This window comes from Trachurus japonicus, chromosome 13 (assembly GCF_045865225.1).
Source record: "Trachurus japonicus isolate A0001 chromosome 13, Traja_1.0".
Classification (NCBI taxonomy): domain Eukaryota; kingdom Metazoa; phylum Chordata; class Actinopteri; order Carangiformes; family Carangidae; genus Trachurus; species Trachurus japonicus.
In genome coordinates this window covers 4231657-4253350 of record NC_140919.1, presented here as the reverse complement: position 1 = coordinate 4253350, position 21694 = coordinate 4231657, and the positions used below count along the sequence as shown (strand labels likewise).

The 21694-nt window shown below is 45.0% G+C and overlaps 2 protein-coding genes across 2 annotated transcripts in view; both read right to left on the bottom strand.

Annotated features, from left to right (window-relative positions):
• LOC146975292 (protein NLRC3-like) overlaps positions 1–21694 on the bottom strand; it is a 138881-nt gene that overhangs the window by 80062 nt on the left and 37125 nt on the right. The window contains exons 7-8 of the mRNA XM_085794693.1: positions 19794–21603; positions 19506–19679 (exon numbers count right to left, since the gene is read on the bottom strand). Coding sequence (XP_085650819.1) covers positions 19506–19679; positions 19794–21603 — 1984 coding nt within the window. The remainder of the gene's footprint in view (positions 1–19505; positions 19680–19793; positions 21604–21694) is intronic.
• LOC146975293 (neoverrucotoxin subunit alpha-like) lies at positions 2889–18293 on the bottom strand (the record flags this gene model as incomplete). Its single annotated transcript, XM_085794739.1, has 3 exons — positions 2889–4004; positions 4143–4189; positions 18058–18293. Coding segments are annotated over 3 exons (837 nt in total), but the record flags the coding sequence as incomplete, so codon positions are not given.

Below are 21694 nucleotides of genomic sequence, written 5' to 3'. Positions count from 1 at the left end.
GGTCTGGTGGGCTCTGAAATAATTTGGTAGAGGTTTAGGGCGTCAAATTGTTGAACAACCAGATCTGGGGGGTTTGATGTCATCTTCCTGTCTGTGCACCGTCTCGGTCAAATGAGAATGAAAATGAGACACTATGTCTTAATGAGGGTACCTCTATAAATAATGGTTAAATAAAAAAATAGAAAAGAAATGAAAGGAATAATTATAAAGACTCAGAATTTTTTTTTTTTTTTTGGATTTTCTTTCTTTCTGTTTTTTTTAAAGTAACAAACAGACTTGTGTTTTTAAATTATATTAAATGCTGGATTATGTGATGAGACTCAGACCTGAAACAGTGAACATTTAACACTCACCTGTTCATATTCTTATCAACGCAATACCACCTAACAACCACAAGGGGTCAGGGCATGAACATGAATGAAGACTCATCTGAAAGTGGTGTGTTGAGGTAGAAGGTCACATGACCAGGCTGGACTGCAGGCTCACTTCACTGTGTTTCAGAGTGGACTGGTTTCTGGCTCTAGTCTGAGCAACATGACTGGGAACACAGTCAGTCCACTGTTGAAGAACCATAACAACTGTAACCTACAGACTACATGAGTATAGTAGTTACAGGAGAAGCTTATGGGTTAAGGTAGGAGCCAGCCCATCATCTTCAATCAAACACTATGACAACTAGTATCATATATCGCCGTGACGACAGACAGGACGTTGGATGTGACGTGAGAGAAGTGACATTGTCAGCGAGCCACACGGCTGCAACAAAGGATGTAAGGAGCCACCAGAGCAGCAGAGAGAGGTGAGTTCACTATTCACTACTATTAATGATGCACAGTAGAGTCTGTTGCAGAGCAGCGTCCATGTCAGAGATTACAAGAGTTTTATTACAACAACTGTCACATTCACTGAAAAAGCTCGGGACTTTCGGGGTGACCTCCGTGTTATGTGGCCCACTGAATATGGCAGTAGTGGAACTCCCATCATGCCTCTGGGCCGAGCCGACGGCGTTGTGGATGTGATGCTGCGTGTTGATGAATGCTATGCTAGTGGATTAAATGGATGAGTAATGAGACTTTGAACCATGGATTTTCATCAACGACAACACTGACAAACAACAAAGATAATGTTCAGTAAAGTCAGATGTGTTAAACCTACAGTCACTGATGTTGTGCTTCATTTGTTTGAATCATCATCAGGAATCAGTGTTTAGTTGAAACTGTTTCCATTGTTACTAACAGGTGAATATTGTCTGTAACGGACTACAACTGGTCAGATGAAATGAGTACGAGAGCCTTTACTTTCTGACCTCTTTATGTTGACATGTATATTCACACAGTTGGTCTGCTGACACTTCTATACTTCTATATTTCCTGTATTATTAAGCATCAATGACAGTGAGGAGCTGCCAGTGCCGTCACCATGGTGATCCAGATGATGAGTTCTAAACCTGGTCTCTGTTTTCCAGGTCTTTAAAGGTGAATTTCAGCTCCTAAAAGAACAATCCCAGGTACAGTAACTCTCCTGCCTCTTTCTGAGCTTCTTCTCCTTTTCACATTCAGCTTCTCATTTATTTAGTTCAGTTTTTTAGTTGAAACCATCTCAAAAAGTCAAAGAATACTTTATTAATCCCTGTATGCATTAATGATCATACAGACCAGCACATCAGAAGATTAGGTTCACTACAGGAGAACAGAGAAGCAGCAATAAGCAACGAGTAGCAGAGGTAGAAGACACAGGAGCAACAGGTACGTTTGACAATGTGTTATTGTCAATTAGTGTGAGCAAAGCAGAGAAACTGTACACAACAGCAGAGACACTCATCCTCCTTCTGGATTAGTTGTTTCTCCAACTTTAGCTTTTTAAATCAGAATCAGTGTTTACAGTTTGATGTGAGTGCACAAGGGTTTTAGAGATTATTTTACAGGCTGCACCTTTAGAGGCCATGAGGCGCATTGGCAGCAGTGAATCATTTCAGAATAAGGCCTTTACACACAGTTGTTTTTTTTCGTCCAAAATTGCAGCACGTCAAAAAATAAATTCTACCTCATGTTGTGTCGATCATGTTTACACACCAAATCCAAAACTTTTTCTTTAAAGTTTTCGGAACAGGTTCAATTTAATGCGTTTTTCACATCCGTGAGAAGAGAGAGAGGGAGAGAGAGGGGGGGATCACCGCTGAGTGGATGTGTGTGTGTGTGTGTGTGTGTGTGTGTGTGTGTGTGTGTGTGTGTGTGTGCGTGCGCCAGCTGCTGTTCAGGATCATGGAAATTGATCGTCTTCTGTTTAATGTGTGAGCTAATGATCAATATCTATCAAACTGGAACACTGACATCCTAAAATAAAGTGTTGAAGTGATCATGATAGTCCTGCTGCTCATTTACAAGCAGCAGATCCCCTCTACTGGCTCCTCTCAGGATGGACACAATATTTTCATTTCTCTCTTTCATTACTCGACAAGTGAGAGAACCACAAAGTGCATCAATGCGTGATGATTTTTGTCTCCCTCTCCGGAATTTGGAACACAAAATAAAAAAGCATGCGAATAAAACACAACGGACTCAGTGTGCAAGGAGCCTGTGTGTAACGTTTTTTGTCGGATGACGGATACGAAAAACGCATGCGAAAAGAACGGACTCAGTGTGCAAAGACCTTAAGATGTCGACACCTATGGAGAGACATTTTAGTCAAAACTTGATGAATAAATAAATAAATAAATATTTGCCAGGAAATGTATCTAAAAAAAATCCAAATGTAAATGTTTGTTTATTACTGTAATTAATTTATTTACTGATTCTTTTTTACATTACAATTTTTATTTATTTCACATCAGATTATTTACAGGACAGAGATCAATACAGTTTAATAATGGAATCAGTGTCATGGTAACATAAAAGTCATTGTCTGGTAGGATTAGTAGCTGATGGTTTTTGTGCTGCTCTACATCAGCAGGAAATGCACATCACATCTAAAACTGATTCACATTGTTTTATTTGATTCAGTGAAAACACAAAGAAAAAGAAATCACATGTAATTCATTCTATTCAGCGTCCGTACAACATGATGTGTGTTTCCAGTTGTGTTTCTTGTTGTGTGTGTTTAGCTGTGAGCAGCTCACAAACAGCCTGTAAAGTTGAACATGAACAGTGAATGTGTTTAAAATGTGTTTTTCTCCTCAGTGACGCTGGCGGCTCAGAGACTTTTAGCTTGGTGATATTAGGCCTCGTCCTTCATCAGCAGCTGAGTAAAAGTCACCGTGGTTTTTGTCCTGTAATAATCGACGCTTCCATCTTTAAAGGAAGAGGAAGAAGTTTACAAGAATCACTGAGAAGAGTTTAAAACATCAACTGATAAGATGTGAGTGAGAGACAGAGACAGAGACAGACATGTAGAGACTGAACTGTCTGTTCAACAGTGAGAAGGTTTCTGTGACAGGAGGAGACTCTGATGCACTCAACACAGACTCAACCAGGAACCAGAACTGGACCAGAAGACTCCTAACCCAGGATAGAGAGGTTGAGTGAAGGTGGTGTTGAAGGTGTAGAGGTGGATCAGTGAGTCAGAGGAGACTCTGTAGAAGGACAGAGAGCCAGCAGGACAGTCCACATACACTGCTACTCTGTTAGAGACAGAGGAGGAGGAGGAGGTGGAAGAGGAGGAGGAGGTGATACGTGTCTCTCTCTTATTGTGCCTGACGTAGTAATCACCATCATAGCAGCTCAGTCTCCAGGACTGATCGTTTCCTCCAAACCTACAGTCATCACTGCCTCCTTTCCTGCTGATTCCTCTGTAACTCACTGATATATCAACGTTTCCTGTCCACTCGACCTCCCAGTAGCAGCGACCAGTCAGACCAGTTGAACACAGCAGCTGAGACCACCAGTCAAATCTGTCTGGATGATCAGGATATGACTGATCCTCCATCACCCATGTTGCCTTCCTGTTGTTGTCAGACAGTTTGATGGTTGTGTTCACTGTGTTTGTGTCGATTGTGAGTGGACAGGAATCTGATGGAGAGAACAAGACACAGCTGCAGTTATTGATCATGTGATCAGTTATTGACAGTTTGATGAAGACTCATGAGGTCAGTGATGTGACAGTGTGAAGATGGTTGAATGTGCTGCTCAAAGTAAAAACAGACTTACACTTCCTCAGACCTGGTGTCAACCATGGGACTCCAGCAGGCTCCACCCTGAAAGGAGGAGGGGGGTCAGAGCAGCACCTTCTCTGTCAGCATGCACACATGGACATTACATGGCTCTCACACACACACTGTTTTATCACTGTGTTCACATGGAGGCTGGTATGTCTGGATGAACACTGAGCACAGAGAAGAAGGAGCTGGAGTCTTTATCTAGTGATGATACAGAGCAGGAGGAGACCAGGAGGAAACACTTCATCATGTCTTTTCTCCATGTCATGTCACTGCAGTGTGAGACACACACTTTCACTCTCTGACTCTCAAGCTGCACAAACACACGTCACAGCAAAGAAGATGAAGACACAACAGGTGGAGCTGACCAGCCCAGATATCCCACAATGCACCAGGAAAGGAGGAGGAGAAGATACGTTTGTTAGAGCTCAGTGAAACACACAGTGGGTCTCATTCATGAAACATGTGCAGCGTCAATTTACGTGGATTTCCGCTAAACGTAGAAATGCACAGAAATATTGCTTGTCACTGCTGCAAACTACAATTTTAATTTGCATTATACAACAGTTAGTTCCGACCGGTCCCAACCAAGCAATTTGATTGGACAAGAGACGTTCCATGAGTGCTGATACAGATGTTACTGGTTCAAAATTGCGGGGTTTTTCCTGCACTGCAGGATCGCGTGAACGCGTGTCTTTTCACCACAACTGTTTTCCTCTAGGTGGCAGCACCGTACTAAATACTGCTCAGACGTTTTGGGGACAATGCTGACAGTCACACAATGTAGCCGCGATTAGGAGTGGCGCTGTTCATGATACAGAATACAAGAGGATGAAAGGAGAACTAGCTGCAGACAGTAAATAATATAGTAGCCTAGTTTTTCAATGACAAAATGTAACGACGGGAGCTACAGTAGACTATAGCCCACGTCTCACTCTCTTTTTTTGGTCATCTGTCTCGTCATCTCCAAAATGTGTTTTTAAAATGAGCCAACTACAGTACTGTGCAGTAGTGCCGCAGATTTCTCACTCCGCACCTTGTTTGAGAGTGCAGCTGGATGATTTCTTGTGAATGAACGGGTCTGTGTCACTTTGGGGCTGGGCGATAAAACATAGGATAAATAACTTTCCCTCGATAGAAGACGCGGCCGATACAAAGTCGATAGGTTTCATTCATCCATTTTTTTGACAGACAACACAAACAGCCAGTGATAATGAGAGTGGTGACACCGTCAGCCATGCAGCCGGCCTGGACTTTTTATTTTTAATTATGAAGGATCATCTGCGCAAGGCAAAGATGATAGCATCAACAAAACACGGCGTAACACACACGGCTGTATGGGACAGGCTTTTATTTAATTCAGAACAAACCGCTTAGCAAAAATGGAAAATATAGTCTATAATAATTAATTGATCTGTTGTTTGGCCACTGTTTGAAAATAACCCGAATTATGAGCAAATAATCTGATCCAGAGCAGCAGTCATAATCAGACTTCTTCTAAATAAACCTAAACATTAAATAACTGAGTCAGGTCGGACCATGGGGTTGTTTTTCTCTTCTTCTTCACAGGAGAAAATGAGGTGCGCTGTGCTCACGGACGCGTTGATGTTTTGTGATTTATCTGCTGCCTTGACTCTGCCCTTTATACATGTGCGTTCAGATTAACAATAAGACAAGCCATGGTTGAGTTTATTTAGCTAATAATCAGCATCTTAGTACCTCTGATCCGGAGCGATAGTGTTATGAAAATCGCTACAGTTGAACTGGTCTGGTTTTTAGCTGCTCAATCTCATTGTTTCAAAGAAAAGGGATTGATTTTTATAACGAAATGAAACGAAAACAATATTATATTGATACATTGTTGTTTAGGTCACCAGATCTAAACCCGATAGAGCTGGTCTGGGCTTCGATGAAGCACTACATCCGCTCTGAGGCGAAACCAACTAACAGGGAGGAGTTGGAAGCAGCGATCCAGACATTTTGGATGAAGAAGCTGACCATCAGCGTCTGTAATAAGTACATCGATCATCTGGACAGTGTCATTGAGAAATGAAACGAAAACAATATTATATTGATACATTGTTGTAAAAAAAATCCAAAAGAAACGAAAATGAACTAAAGAAAATAACTTTCACACACACATTAAAACAGTGCGACTGGTTGAAAGCTGATAATTAGCCATGTGCTTATAAGCTGATTGGCCGAAACCAAGAACAAAGCCGCGTGAATGGCCAATCGCCATGTGTTAACGGCCGACATGTAAATCAGCTGTTTCGATGGGCGTTATATGAATAGAGATGTTAATGTGTCTCATAAGGTACTTTGCACATAGGCTACTTTCTGTAACTGGAAGAAAAACAGCCAGCTGGAAGAATGTGTTGCCTAAATCTTTTACTGTGTGGGAGATCTCCACCAACGGAGAAAGCAAGTGGGACCGTTCTGCCCAGTCTCTGAGCAGCGCACGTTTCACAGACTCCAGCACCTTGGACAATGCTGCGGGGGGAGGGAGGGGGGCTGTCGGGGTGGAGGTGCTGTACTGTAGGCTACAGTAGGGTGAGGATAGGACCCTCAGATGATCTTCTCGGAGTTCGCAAGAACTCGTTGATCTTATCTATGCAGTCTTTCAAGTCCTTTCTGTCCATGCCTGGAAACTCCGTTCTCAGTGACTGCACTACAAAGGTCTTCACATTTTGTGGCAGTTCATGTTTCCCCCTGGATCCGTCCCAGTTTGTTTTTTTTTCTCTAGCTTTATTTAAAATATACAGCAGCTTTATATTAGGCTACAGTCACCAGCAGGCACACAAACAGCATCCCCAGGACAGGATATCGATTACGGTCACATGCCAGTCGCTCCTCCCTTCAGTTCTATAACTTTCTCAATGACACTGTCCAGATGATCGATGTACTTATTACAGACGCTGATGGTCAGCTTCTCCATCCAAAATGTCTGGATCGCTGCTTCCAACTCCTCCCTGTTAGTTGGTTTCGCCTCAGAGCGGATGTAGTGCTTCATCGAAGCCCAGACCAGCTCTATCGGGTTTAGATCTGGTGACCTAAACAACAATGTATCAATATAATATTGTTTTGTTTCATTTCGTTATAAAAATCAATCCCTTTTCTTTGAAACAATGAGATTGAGCAGCTAAAAACCAGACCAGTTCAACTGTAGCGATTTTCATAACACTATCCTCCGGATCAGAGGTACTAAGATGCTGATTATTAACTCAATAAACTCAACCATGGCTTGTCTTATTGTTAATCTGAACGCACATGTATAAAGGGCAGAGTCAAGGCAGCAGATAAATCACAAAACATCAACGCGTCCGTGAGCACAGCGCACCTCATTTTCTCCTGTGAAGAAGAAGAGAAAAAAAAAACCCCATGGTCCGACCTGACCCAGTTATTGAATGTTTAGGTTTATTTAGAAGAAGTCTGATTATGACTGCTGCTCTGGATCAGATTATTTGCTCATAATTCGGGTTATTTTCAAACAGTGGCCAAACAACAGATCAATTAATTATTATAGACTATATTTTCCATTTTTGCTAAGCGGTTTGTTCTGAATTAAATAAAAGCCTGTCCCATACAGCCGCGTGTGTTACGCCGTGTTTTGTTGATGCTATCATCTTTGCCTTGCGCAGATGATCCTTCATAATTTGTGATACATAATCATCAAGTCATAAAGCAAGACAGGCTTTATCATATTACAATAGTTTCTGTGATTTAGGCAGGGTATACAGTAGTTAGTTCTAGTTTAATAGCCTAGAGTTTAAGCTGTGGATTACTGCACAGATCACTGAGTCATCCGCCTGTCGTCCTCCGTTCTCACAGATGCCACCTGGCGGTTGTTTTGGCACATTGAGGCTTTTCATTAAAAGCTCTTGTCTCGCCAAAGAAAAAAAATGCCTGAGTCTTGTGGCGTCTCGCGTGGACCACGCGTGAAGTCCGCAATTTTGAACCAGTAACATCTGTATACAGTATAACAGCACTGCGACTTTTTACGTAAGTTATCACTCCGCTGTTCATCTGGACAGGAGCTAAGTCAGAGCCAGGCTCCCCATACAGGAGCTGCCCCATCTCTCTGCTGCTGCTACAGTTAGAAACGGACCTGAACATTAAAACCTGGACCTGACCTGGTCCGTCTAATTGGAGATAAATCTCTACTAAACCCGGCTGGAAAAAAATCGCCGCGGGGGCAACTACGTTTTGACGGCGATGTGTTTTGATATTAGCGTTAGCTGTTGTTAGCCACGTAGCTCAGCTACTTAGCTTCAACTGTGTTTATATTTATTAGCCTACATAGCAGATAAACAAATGTAATACGGTATCGATAACGTCTCTGTGTCTTCATACTGGTCCTGTTGCTCCGGTGCTAATCAGACACGGGCTCAGAACCAGAACCAGCACTGGAAGCAGCTCGGTGGAAAAGCTTGTAGCTAGTAGCAAGCTAGTATGAAATGTTTATGTGTTATCTGCCGCAGGCCGAGTGCCGACGGCCTCGTGCCTACGACCGAATCACAGCCGTGCTGATATACAGTACAACAGCACTCCCTCTCGTGTGATATTGCTTAAAGGACAATTCCAGGCGAATTCAACTCAGGGGTGTATTTTCATATCATTTTAGGTCTAAAAGAATGAATCTGAAGATTTTCAGTTTAATTGCTCCTGTTTTGCGGTAGTTGCGTCTGTCCCCGCATCGCCACGGCAGCAATGAATGGGAGTGGATGTAAGTTCCGCTGTTTAGGCTGTTTCCAGCCCTCAAAGCTGCAATTTTTTTCCACAGACAGCGTCAGATGGAGACTCAAACATGCACCGAGAAGTTTATTTACTTCAAGCAAGCCGACATGTTTGTAAAAGTCGATCTAATTCAAAGTCTCCCGGAGTCTCGCGCGAGACCCAGTTGCCGTGCTCGGTGTGTTCAGGAGCAGTGGGAAAAGCTACCGTTTGTGTCATAAACACAGGAATATCAACTCTTTACTTGCTTCAAGTAAAAAAAACTTCTCGGCGCATGTTTGAGTAGCCACCTGACGCTGTCTGTGGAAAAAAATCTACACTTCAAGCAAGTAAAGAGTTGATATTCCTGTGTTTATGACACAAGCGGTAGCTCCTACTGCGCCTGAATACACCAGCACTGCAACTTCGGGCTCGCGCGAGACTCCGGGAGACTTTGAATTAGATCTAGTTTTACAAACATGCCGGCTTGCTTGAAGTAAATAAACTTCTTGGTGCATGTTTGAGTAGCCATCTGACGCTGTCTGTGGGAAAAAAATGCGGCTTTGAGGGCTGGAAACAGCCTAAACAGCAGAACTTACATCCACTCCCATTCATTGCTGCCGTGGCGATGCGCGGACAGACGCAACTACCGCAAAACAGGAGCGATTAAACTGAAAATCTTCAGATTCATTCTTTTAGACCTAAAATGATATGAAAATACACCCCAGAGTTGAATTCGCCTGGAATTGTCCTTTAATTACTCTCTCTCATGTTAAAATACTTCGATGCCTTTGAAACACGTCATTTAAACATGACAAAGGATTAGAAATATTTGGAGAGAGAGACGTTTGGGATCGGACACACAGGAACAGTCAAGGCTCCATCTAATGATGATAATAATGTGATATAAAACCGGAAAAACTTTTCTTCCATCAATGTGCAGCTGATATGCGATGCAGAGTGTGTGACGCTACACGTTGCTACAAGCTCGGTGGACACACACTTCATCCTGCACAATAACACAGTTGGCAGCAGTTTGGATGGAGCTGTGAGAGACGGCTGCTGCATCTGTAAGAATAGAACCTGCCTATATAACTTCATGCATGCTCCTCTACAGCTGAGGCTGTGAAGAGCCTCTTCCTCTCATGGCTGCTGGAGCTCTGTACTTATTGTTTTATTTCATGTTCTCGGTTTACTAAGATAGGATACTTAAAGTCCCTGAAAAGTGACACTGGATTCGTTTTCTGAGTTAATCACATCCCAGATATATGTCCTATTAACCATCCTGCCAATTTTGGATGCTAGAAAAATTCGTTTAGTAGGTGAAATTAGGTTTTAAGATCATGACTAAATGAGGCAGTTCTCGCAGCTCTGGATGTCTGCTGCAGGCACAGAAGCCCCGCCCACTTGCTGAGCTTCGTCGAGTTTCAACTGTCAATCAAATGGCCTACCGGCCGGCCAACTATGCTGGTGCTACTGCTAACTGTCACATCGTACCCGAGCAGCTACGGGCTTGAGCTGGAGTCTGAGTTCAGCTCTTTTCTGAATGTCTCGGATACACACTGAGCAGTGAGGGAAATATGCTGGGGCCGCTGCCGTCAGCACACCAATCTCCACTACCCTGATAGCGTTAGCTCGGTGGCTAACACTAGCCCGGCCAGCTAATAGCCCAGGGTTGCCAACTCTCACGCATCTGGCGTGTGTCACACGCTTTTAGGTCCTGTCTCACGCTCTCACGCCACTCAAACAATTCTCACGCCAAAATCAAGCGATTGGGGAAAAAAAAAAAAAATTAAAAAGCAAGCTTTGGCACTCATCAATAGGCTCTCTGATTGGTGCGCGATGCTTATCCGCGTGTCGATTGGACGGCTGCTCAAGCCTGTGATCACAGCACAGTAGGACGGGGAGTTGTCGATCCGCGACCCCCCCCTCCCCCACCACCAACAGCGGCGGTGCGCAGAGGCAACTGGCATCTCTACACTCTACAATCACGGACTTGAAAGTTAAAAGCTAACCCGGCCGGACCCGCGGGTGTTGAAGCCTGGACCCGACTTGGTCCGAATCCGATGGCCAAAAAAAAGAGGGAGAGAGCGAAGCCCGAGACACAACCTGACCTGACCGAGTTATGTTTTCAGACTGAACGCGGCTCGAACTGACGCCTGCGGTCGGGCTGGTTGGGCCAGTCCGTTGAAAACTATAAAATCAAGATGCAGACTGGGTAGCACAAAAGTACAGCCAGGCAGCTCAGTCCAGAGAGCAGAGGAGAGAGAGACAGCGCAGCAACAGGTGTGTGTGTGTGTGTGTGTGTGTGTGTGTGTGTGTATGTGTGTGTGTGCGTGTGTGTACTAGGGATGCAACGGTACAGGTAGCCCACGGTACGATACGTACATCGGTTTTTGGCCACGGTTCTCGGTACGGTTTCGGTATGTTTTGTGCAGAGAACTTTTTTTTTCTCCCAAAATAATGTTTAGAATTTATAATATTTCTAATACAGCTCTCCTCTCTCTCTATCTCTCTCACTCACACTCACACACACACAAACACACACACACACACACACCCACACACACCTGAACTGTCTGTGAACAGCCCCTATTTCCTCCCTCTGCACACTCCTTTAGTCTTTCAGTAGGTGAACACTCTGAAGCCACTTTCAAACAGAGATGGCGCTATATTGCCGTCACTATGCTGCAGCCACAGTCTCTCACTGGGAAAGAAGGAGTTAGTCTATTGTGTTTTTTTTAAACAGCCTTTCACCACCTCTCATCCCTGTCAGTCAACTCCTGCTCGACCTCGGTCTCTCTATCGCGCGCGGACACGCGGGCACGCGGACACGCGACCACACACATGCAGTGTGCATGGACAGAGTCCTGCTGGAACTCTAATAAAAGCTAAATGAGCTAAATCGCGCTAATATTAATTTTCCCCGCGATTGCGATCAGCGACCGCTCATGCCGCCGCCTGTTTGTTTTCTTTTTTTTTTTTTCCCCTCTTCAGTGTGTGAGGCTGAGCTGCTGCACTTTCAGTTGCAGGGGGGGAGTCACTGTGAGTGTGTGGAGGCTCAACAGTGATTGGACATCGACTCGCGGGGGCGGGCTTTCGCCTTAAACGGCCAGGCACACACATACACGGCACAGCTGCCTGTAAAGCAGCAAGAGCTGATGGACGCTGAATCTGAAATACCGCGGTCCAAGAGCGTATTGCACCGTGCAGGCCGTACCGAACAGTTCGGTATTTTACCGAGAACCGTTGCATCCCTAGTGTGTACGTGTGTGCGCATGCATGCACGTGGGCCATACCTGCAAACTCTGAATGGGTATGTAGAATGTTTATTACAGAAGAGAAACACACATTTCAGGACCTGACTTGTATCATCAGGCTGTAATAGAAGACTGAACAGGACATGTCTGTTCTGTCCTTTCATATATTAATAGGCTCAATAGGCTGGTCCAGGCCAAAAGCCACAGCTCCCCACTAGACCAGTTTCATACACTCCAGCCATACAATGATAGGAACCACAGATCTGCTTTTTTCCCTCTTATCTGAAGCAAATGTTGTGTTTTCCCTTTATTTTCTTCTCAGAGTACACCAGAATGCTTCAAATACATGTTAAAATCACAATTTTTTCCTGGGGGGGTGCCCCCAGACCCCCCTAGACGGGATATATTTTGTCACCTATTCCACCTCTACTCTGTTTGCAGGTATAATGTGTGTGTGTGTGTGTGTGTGTGTGTGTGTGTGAGTGAGAGTGTGTGAGAGAGAGAGAGAGAGAGACAAAATCTACATTAAACATTACTGTTTAATGCCGCCCCCCCCCCCTCCCCCACAACAGAATCTCACTCCAGCCCAGGACCAAAAGTTGGCAACCCTGTAATAGCCCCGTTCGTCCCGTTCACCCCGAGCCACTCCAGCATCCGACCCACGGCTCACCACCACAGCAACGGGAGCCTTGAAGGCTACACCACAACAACAATGAGGGCCGCCACCGTCAGCACAGGACGAACGGGCCTAGCGTTAGCCACCGAGCTAACGGTATCAGGGCAAACAGAGATTGGTCTGCTGACGGCGGCGGCCCTCAGTTTTGTTGCCAGTGTAGCTGTTGCTGTGTCGGTGAGCTGTGGGACGGACGCTGCAGAGGTTCACCTGGACTGTGGCTGTTTGGGCTTTTAGAGTTTTGCCACCGAGCGCCGGCTGGTCCCACGGTGGCAGTCTCATTAGTTTGTTTGAATTAAAAGTGGAGCTTCATGTTTCACATGAGAGCAGGGCTGCCTCTGGGATCTGTATAGACTATGCTCAAATAACACCACATATACATCAATAAATAAATGTTTTACAATGACCTGATAAGTCTGCATTACATTTTATTAAGACAGAGACCAAGCTAGTGGACTGATAGCTCCGGCGGCGCTGGTAGCTCCAGGGGTAGTGGCAGCAGACGCTCGTTGGCATTCTTGAAGTATTTATAATATTACTGTGCACATGGGAGGAGATATGAAAGTAGGGACGCCAGTGCGTCACGGCGTCCCCCTCTGTAAGCCTGCCCTTAAAAACAAAGACCACTGAAGCAGAGTGAAACTGTGAAACCCTAACCTCTAAAATTAAGCACTGCACAGAAATGAGTATTTTTGCATGTTTTTATCAATAAATTTCAAACACTTTTAATATATTTTGAAACAAAACTCAAATTTCACTTTCCAGGGACTTTAAAGGATCATAGGGCAGGATTAATGAGAACGGCCAGTGACGCGACGGCCGCTGCGCGTAACTACAGCAACCAGGGAAGCCACCGGCACGGGAGCGCGCACAGACTTTTCACTGTTTACTTTACTCTTTACAGTCTTTCCTATCTGGGGAGGGAGGGGGGGTATTTTACTGTAGGTTCTCGCTCTCACAGACAGACAGACAGACAGACAGACAGACAGACAGACAAGACAGACAGACAGACAGACAGACAGACAGACAGACAGACAGACAGACACACACACACACACACACACACACACACACACACACACACACACACACCTTCACTGTGCTGCAGCAGGAGGCTGCTTGTCTGTTCCTCTGAGCTCCTCTGCATGGATCTGTATGGGCTCCTACTCCTACAGGCCGGTACTGAGAATTAACGCGCCGGGTCCGGGTGTCGGGCCGCATCTGTCAGGGTCCGCGGTCCCATGAAAACCAATAAACACCGGACATATTCATGATTTCATAAAAAAAAAAAAAACGGACGCGTCGCGGACACGCCGGCCAGGACGTGAAAAGTGGACGTGTCCGGGCAAAAGAGGACGTTTGTCCACCTGCCTGATAACGTTGTTAAAGTTATAACGTCGGCTTTTAACCGCTAGCTGCGGCTAACGGCTAATAATAAGACAGTAGTGAAGAGGGAGAGGGTGTGTAAGTTAGTGACCTGCCTGCTGCTGTGTGCGTGAAGGGAGGGGGAGAGAGAGTGGCGGTGGGGGGGGGGGTGCTTTTAACAGGGCTTTCAGTTGTGCTGGGTCGTTTGCTGGCAGTAACAGTAGGCCTAATTTGGATCCACCGTGGTTCAGAGCGATTGATATAACAGGGAGTGTCGCCACTCTGTTACTGTATCAGTCGCTCTGCCGCGGTTGCCCTCTTCATGTCTCCGTTCCATTGATCCATTCGAAGGCAGTCGTGGACGCGCTGACGTCAGGTCCGCCGGCCAGCGCGCGAAATTCACCCCCTGAATTGCAGCGCATTTTGCAGCACAGACCCCGTTCAGGGCAATGGAGAGATACGCGGGTGGGCTCGTTCTTTTTGGTTTTGAACGCTTCCTCACCCATTATTATTTAAAAAACGTAAAACGCATGGGTATTTTCCGGTATTTTCTCACAAATCCTGCCCTATGATCCTTTAAAGGTGATAGCTACAAGCTGAATTCCTCCTGGGCAGTAGGTGTAGAACTCACACTACCTGCTCTCGCTCCAACCTTCTGTTTTACTTGTCGCCAGTTACAGCAGTAGACACACAACATCAACATTCTAATGCTGTTGCCACAGAGATCATTCCATGTCGACATTGCCAACGTAACCAGATGTAGGCTAAATATTTACTATATATTTCGGACCCGCCAAAATGTATTAAACAATTATTTATATACTACTAAAAAATATATAATATAAATAAAAAATATACTAAAAATTCAGTAAAATTAATATTTTTATTCTGCACCCCTCTAGACATTCTGTGGATGCATTATTTTTGAAAAATGTATCCTTTTGATGAAAAAGTTGTAGCTATAACCTTTAATTCACTCCATCTGTTTCTTCCCTCCAGCCTTTGCTTACCTGTCCCAGTCACACCACTACTAACAGAAGAGGATTAAATATTTTTTCTGGACTCCACTTCACCCAAAATGACTTCGATCCGCGATCTCCCTTTTTTTTTTCTCTCTCCCTCTTTCCTTGTTTGCGTCATGGCCGCAGGTGAACAGGATGCACCTAACTCCTTATATGGTGGTCAGGATCTCCTAATATGGCTATTCATGAGTGGAGATCTATGCTAATTGCTGATCGCCGGGGGCGTGTTGTTAGTTTACGAAGGGTCTTACACACGTGCTTACGATCAAATCTGAGTTTCCCGCACCGTTTATGAATCCGGAGTAGAGTTTTAGTAGCATGAGCTGTTATGTGCATAACACAGATTTACGAGCGTTTCATGAATGAGACCCAGTGAATTTAATGAGAAACACTGAGTGTGAAGACAACTTGTGTTTGTTTGAAGAAAACTCCCCAGGAAGCTGAAGAATGAGGCTGTGAGCAGGTTTCCACAGGAGCCACAGCAGCAGTGAGTGGATGAAGGAGCTCTAATAGAAACCATCTGATCACAGTGACAGGACGGATCAGGATCTCATCATCAATGACTCTGTTCTCCTTCTTTTAAATTCTCTTTTGTACCCACCTCCATCAAACATTTAAACAGCTCTGTAGGCGGTGTACGCTGAGGCCTGGGAAAATAATCCTCGTTTTATTCTTTCTGGGAAGTGTGAAATAACTGATGTTCTGTTTGTTTGTTTGTGGAGACTTTCATTAAGGAGACACTCTGTGGCTTCATCTGATCTGGAGTCAGCACACACACAGTCTGAAAACAGCTGTTTGATCACACACACATTCAGACACAAACACTGATTATTAGAGAGACTGAGCTGATTATTGACCATCAATATCTGACCAGACAGAGACCTGATGGTGCCACCTGATTTCTGTCTCTCTCTCTTTTTTTTTTTTTTTTTGCCTTTTATTGATACACATAGTGAGATAGACAGGAAAGGGGGAGGCAGAGAGAGGGGGAATGACATGCAGGAAAGGGCTGTCGGACGCGGGATTCAAACCGGGGCCGCCTGCAGTGAGGACTGCAGCCTCTACATGGGGCGCACCGCCCTTGATTTCTGTCTCTTATTTCCTCCTTGGTTGGAGACGCTGGGAGACGAATGTCTCTGAGCAGTGGACATGCTTTGATTCTTGTTGCCGTATTGTCAGTGTGTCCACACTCAACAGGTGTCTACAGTCTCTGGGACTGTTCAGGTCAAACACTCAGAAATAAAGTCTGATCCAAACATCTGGAAAGACTCAGAGCACAGCTGCCAACATCTGCTTTCATCACTGACATCTCTTCTCCTGAATATGACACAGTGAGTCATGATGAGACACTGAAGTCATCATGAGGAGAAACTCCTGATCCCAGTAGTTCATCACTGTGACTGATGAAAGCTGCACAGCTCATGTTTGAAACACTCTGAGATTTTGGCTTCAGTATAAACTGTGTTGGGACGAGTCAGACTGAGACAGAGGACGTCAGTGGAGTGGGCGGAGCTTCACTGTGGCCTACACCACCTCTGGATATGGTCTGAGTGATGGGATCTGATGTCATCAATGCATGGATCACCTGAGACAGATGCTAATACCAGGTGTAACCAAAGACCCGTTTTCACTATGCAGTACGGTACGGAACGGTATGCTTATTTCAACGTTTCCACTACCATGGAACCGTACTGGTCCCATGGTACTCGTTACCATGTTTGTAACCCTTCTAGTTGGGGTACCTAGCACACAGGACCGGTTCCCTTGGGGAGGAGCCGAAGCACTGCGAGCTGGTGATTGGTTGACGGACATCTGAAGCACAACAACACAACCAACCGCGAGCCAGTGGCTATAGTAGCCTGTAGCCCTACAGTAAAAATGGCACATCAAATAAAAAGAGGAGTAAAGCAACATATATTTAAGCATCAAAGATGTTCAATCAAACCCACATAGTTTGAAACAACGTTCAAAACACACAGCCAGTGTCACAACTAAGCATATAATGTCCGCTAGCTTAATGCTAACGTGGGCGGCTGTGGCTCAGATGGTAGAGCGGGTCGTTTACTAACCGGAAGGTCAGCGGTTCAATTCCCGGCTCCCCCTGTCTGCATGTCGAAGTGTCCTTGGGCAAGACACTGAACCCACACCTGCCCTGTGTGAATGTGTGTGAATAATTATCTCCCAAAGCCTGTCTACGAACAGTGCTGTATGAATGTGTGTGAAAGGGTGAAAGAGACCATTACAGTGTAAAGCGCTTTGAGTGGTCCGAGTGACTAGAAAAGCGCTATATAAGTGCAAGTCCATTTACCATTTATAATCTAAAACACCATAGACGGGCTAACAGAAATTAGCCATTTCGCGGCAACCGAGCCATAGCAGTAAAGCGGTCTTCCTCTTAGGGGAGTAAACAAGCCAAGTAACGTATCCGCACACTTTTGGAGGTTTACTGCTGGCTGGTTAAATTCTTTTTAGGAGATTAGTGTTAGTCAGATGCAATTTAACAACATTATCACATTATTAGTTTGTTTGAATGAAAAGTGAGCAGGGCTGCCTCTGTATTTCTATGGGAGTCCTATCACCACTCTGTTATATCAATCGCTCTGGTCGGCAGTGGTCGGGGCGGTGTGTGGGGGCCTTTAGTAGTGACGCTTCGACACGCACTCCGCCCACCCCTGAAGGTCCCCTACACAGTGGAAACACAAAGCTGACCATATCTGACCCGAACCGTACCCATACCGTTCCGTACCAACCCGTACCGACCCGTACCGTACTGACAGTGGAAACGAGGTTAAAGTGTGAACGGGGCCATAGAAAATGTTCCAGCTCTTCCTCCTCTATCAGACAGTGTGTGTGGCTGCAGCAGCCTCTCCATACCTGAGAGAGTCCAGTCTCCAGTCTGGATCCTCCAGTCCAGCCGACAGCAGCTTCACTCCTGAGGCTCCTGGATGATTGTAGCTCAGGTCCAGCTCTCTCAGATGGGAGGGGTTGGAGCTCAGAGCTGAGGCCAGAGAAGCACAGCCTTCCTCTGTGATCAGACATCCTGACAGACTGAACACACACACAACAACACACAGGAACCCTCTGTCAACACCCGCTGCTGTGTTCAAGTGTCATCAGATAAACAGTTGGATGATCCTTACCTGAGAGTCTCCAGTCTACAGTGTGGACTCTCCAGTCCACCAGACAGCAGCTTCACTCCTGAGTCCTGCAGGTTGTTGTTACTCAGGTCCAGGTGTCTCAGACTAGAGGACTGGGAGCTGAGGACTGAGGACAGAGCTTCACAATTTCTCTCTGAGAGGTTAGAGCCGCTCAGTCTGAAGAAGAATTCAAGAAAAAAACACTCACTTACTCAATATGAAGGAAATAACAGGTTCGAATCTTAAATACACAATATCTCAACACAAGTCTGAGAGTTTACAGTGTTTCTTACTCAACATGTTCTAGTTTGTATATTAGATTTATAGATAGATTTGATTGTACAGTGATCTCACTCATATTTGTATTATAATCATATATGTTTGTTTTGTTGTTTGTATATATACAGTCAGTGTTAAAATCACAGACTCCACCCTGCCTGCATAACCACAACCCCTAAGGTGATATAACCCCGCCCTCTGACCTTTGATCCTCTCTTTCCCTCCAAACATTTGCCTTAAGACAACGTGACTGTACTGACCTCACTTCCTTTGTTTATTGATTTAAGTTGCTCATGTTGTTTGAATGTTATCATATTGATTTTTATCTCATACTAGAGACTTGCGTTTGACCTTAAAGTGAATCACCAAAACTGTTGATGTGTTAATTTTACTTTTAGTTTAAGAAAAATAACTTAATTTATCTTTATCATTTGTTTGATGTCATAATGTGTAATGTTCCTTTATTATTTCATTGTACAGAACAAATCATCCACTACCTACACCAACCATCATCTATATTGTTTCTCCAAACAATAAAATATTGGAACAGAATCCTGGAATCAGTGTTTTAATGTTCACACCACTTCAGATGTTCAGTGAGCCACCACCAATGCAGCTTAGTTGATGCTGGACCGTCTCCATGGAGACGTCATGCGACATGAGGTAAAACTGTCATAAAAAAGAGCAGTGTTCACTCTGATGAAAGTGAACGCTGCTCAGGTTCATCATTTATAAACTGATTCAGTTCAACGTTTAATAAAAGCATGAACATGTCCAATGAAGCACAGCCTTCCTCTGTGATCAGACATCCTGACAGACTGAACACACACAACACACAGGAACCCTCTGTCAACACCTGCTGCTGTGTTCAAGTGGCATCAGATAAACAGCTGGATGGATCCTCACCTGAGAGTCTCCAGTCTACAGTGTGGACTCTCCAGTCCACCAGACAGCAGCTTCACTCCTGAGTCCTGCAGGTTGTTGTTACTCAGGTCCAGGTATCTCAGACTAGAGGACTGGGAGCTGAGGACTGAGGACAGAGCTTCACAGCTTCTCTCTGAGAGGTTACAGCCGCTCAGTCTGAAGAGATGATCATGAGGAATTAAAGAAGAAAGGAGTTTATTTTCTGTCCTGTTGAAAAGACAGAAGTGTTATTATATAATGATGAATAAATCCAACTATCTCTACACTTACAGAGCTTTGTTGGAGGCTTTGACCACTGGCAGCAGCCTCAGAAGAGCCTCCTCTGAAGCAAAGTATTTCTTCAGGTCAAACTCATCCAGATCTTCTTCTGATGACAGTAAGATGAAGACCAGAGCCGACCATTGACCAGGAGACAGTTTATCTGTGGAGAGACGTCCTGATCTCAGGGACTGTTGGATCTCCTCCACTAGAGAACGGTCATTCAGTTCATTCAGACAGTGGAACAGGTTGATGCTTTTCTCTGCAGAGGGAGTCTCTTCAATCTTCTTCTTGATGTACTGAACTGTTTCCTGATTGGACAATGAGTCACTTCTTGTCTTTGTCATCAGACCTCGTAGGAGATTCTGATTGGTCTTCAGTGAAAGACCCAGGAGGAAGCGGAGGAACAAGTCCAGGTGTCCATTTGGACTCTGTAAGGCCTCGTCCACAGCGCTCTGGTAGAAAGGTGTCAATTCAGGTTTGCCTCCAAAGACATGAGACAACCAGGAGTTTGTTGTTGTTTGTTGTTGTGACATCAGGTTGAGTCCAGAGTTGATGAAGGTCAGATGGACATGAAGAGCAGCCAGAAACTCCTGAACACTCAGATGGACGAAGCAGAACACCTTGTCCTGGTACAGGCCTCTCTCCTCTTTAAAGATCTGTGTGAACACTCCTGAGTACACTGAGGCTGCTCTGATATCGATGCCACACGCTGTCAGGTCTGATTCATAGAAGATCAGGTTTCCTTTCTGCAGCTGCTCAAAAGCCAGTTTTCCCAGAGACTCAATCATCTTCCTGTTCTTTTTACTCCAGTGAGGATCTGTCTCAGCTCCTTCATCATACTTGGCCTTCTTCAGTTTTAGATAAACCACCAGGAAGTGGATGTACATCTCAGTCAGGGTCTTGGGCAGCTCTCCTCCCTCTCTGGTCTTCAACAGCTCCTCCAGAACTGTAGCAGTGATCCAGCAGAAGACTGGGATGTGGCACATGATGTGGAGGCTTCGTGAGGTCTTGATGTGGGAGATTATCTTTCTGGCCTGCTGCTCATCTCTGAACCTCTTCCTGAAGTACTCCTCCTTCTGTGGGTCAGTGAACCCTCTGACCTCTGTCACCATGTGAACACACTCAGGAGGGATCTGATTGGCTGCTGCAGGTCGTGTGGTTATCCAGAGGTGAGCAGAGGGAAGCAGGTTCCCCCTGATGAGGTTGGTCAGCAGCACATTGACTGAGGTGGACTCTGTCACATCAGTCAGGATCTCAGTGTTGTGGAAGTCCAGAGGAAGTCGACACTCGTCCAGACCGTCAAAGATGAAGACCACCTGGAACTGATCAAACCTGCAGATTCCTGCTTCTTTGGTTTCAGAGAAGAAGTGATGAACAAGTTCCACCAAGCTAAACTTTTTCTCCTTCAGCACATTCAGCTCTCTGAAGGTGAAGGGAAATGTGAAGTGTATGCCCTGGTTGTCTTTGTCTTCAGCCCAGTCCAGAGTGAACTTCTGTGTTAAGACTGTTTTCCCAATGCCAGCCACTCCCTTTGTCATCACTGTTCTGATTGGTCGGTCTCTTCCAGGTAGGGCTTTAAAGATGTCTTCTTGTCTGATGGTTGTTTCTGGTCTGTCTGGTTTCCTGGACGCTGTTTCAATCTGTCTGACCTCATGTTCATCATTGACCCCTCCAGCCCCTCCCTCTGTGATGTAGAGCTCTGTGTAGATCTGGTTCAGAAGGGTTGGGTTTCCTGCTTTAGAGATCCCCTCAAACACACACTGGAACTTCTTCTTCAGGGCAGATTGGAGTTTACGTCCACAAACTGCTGCAGCATGTTCTAAATGAAAACACAGGAAATCAGACCAATAAGAAAATATAACATGTTAATTTCTCTAAATAACAACTATGTGAACATGTTTCCTTCCATG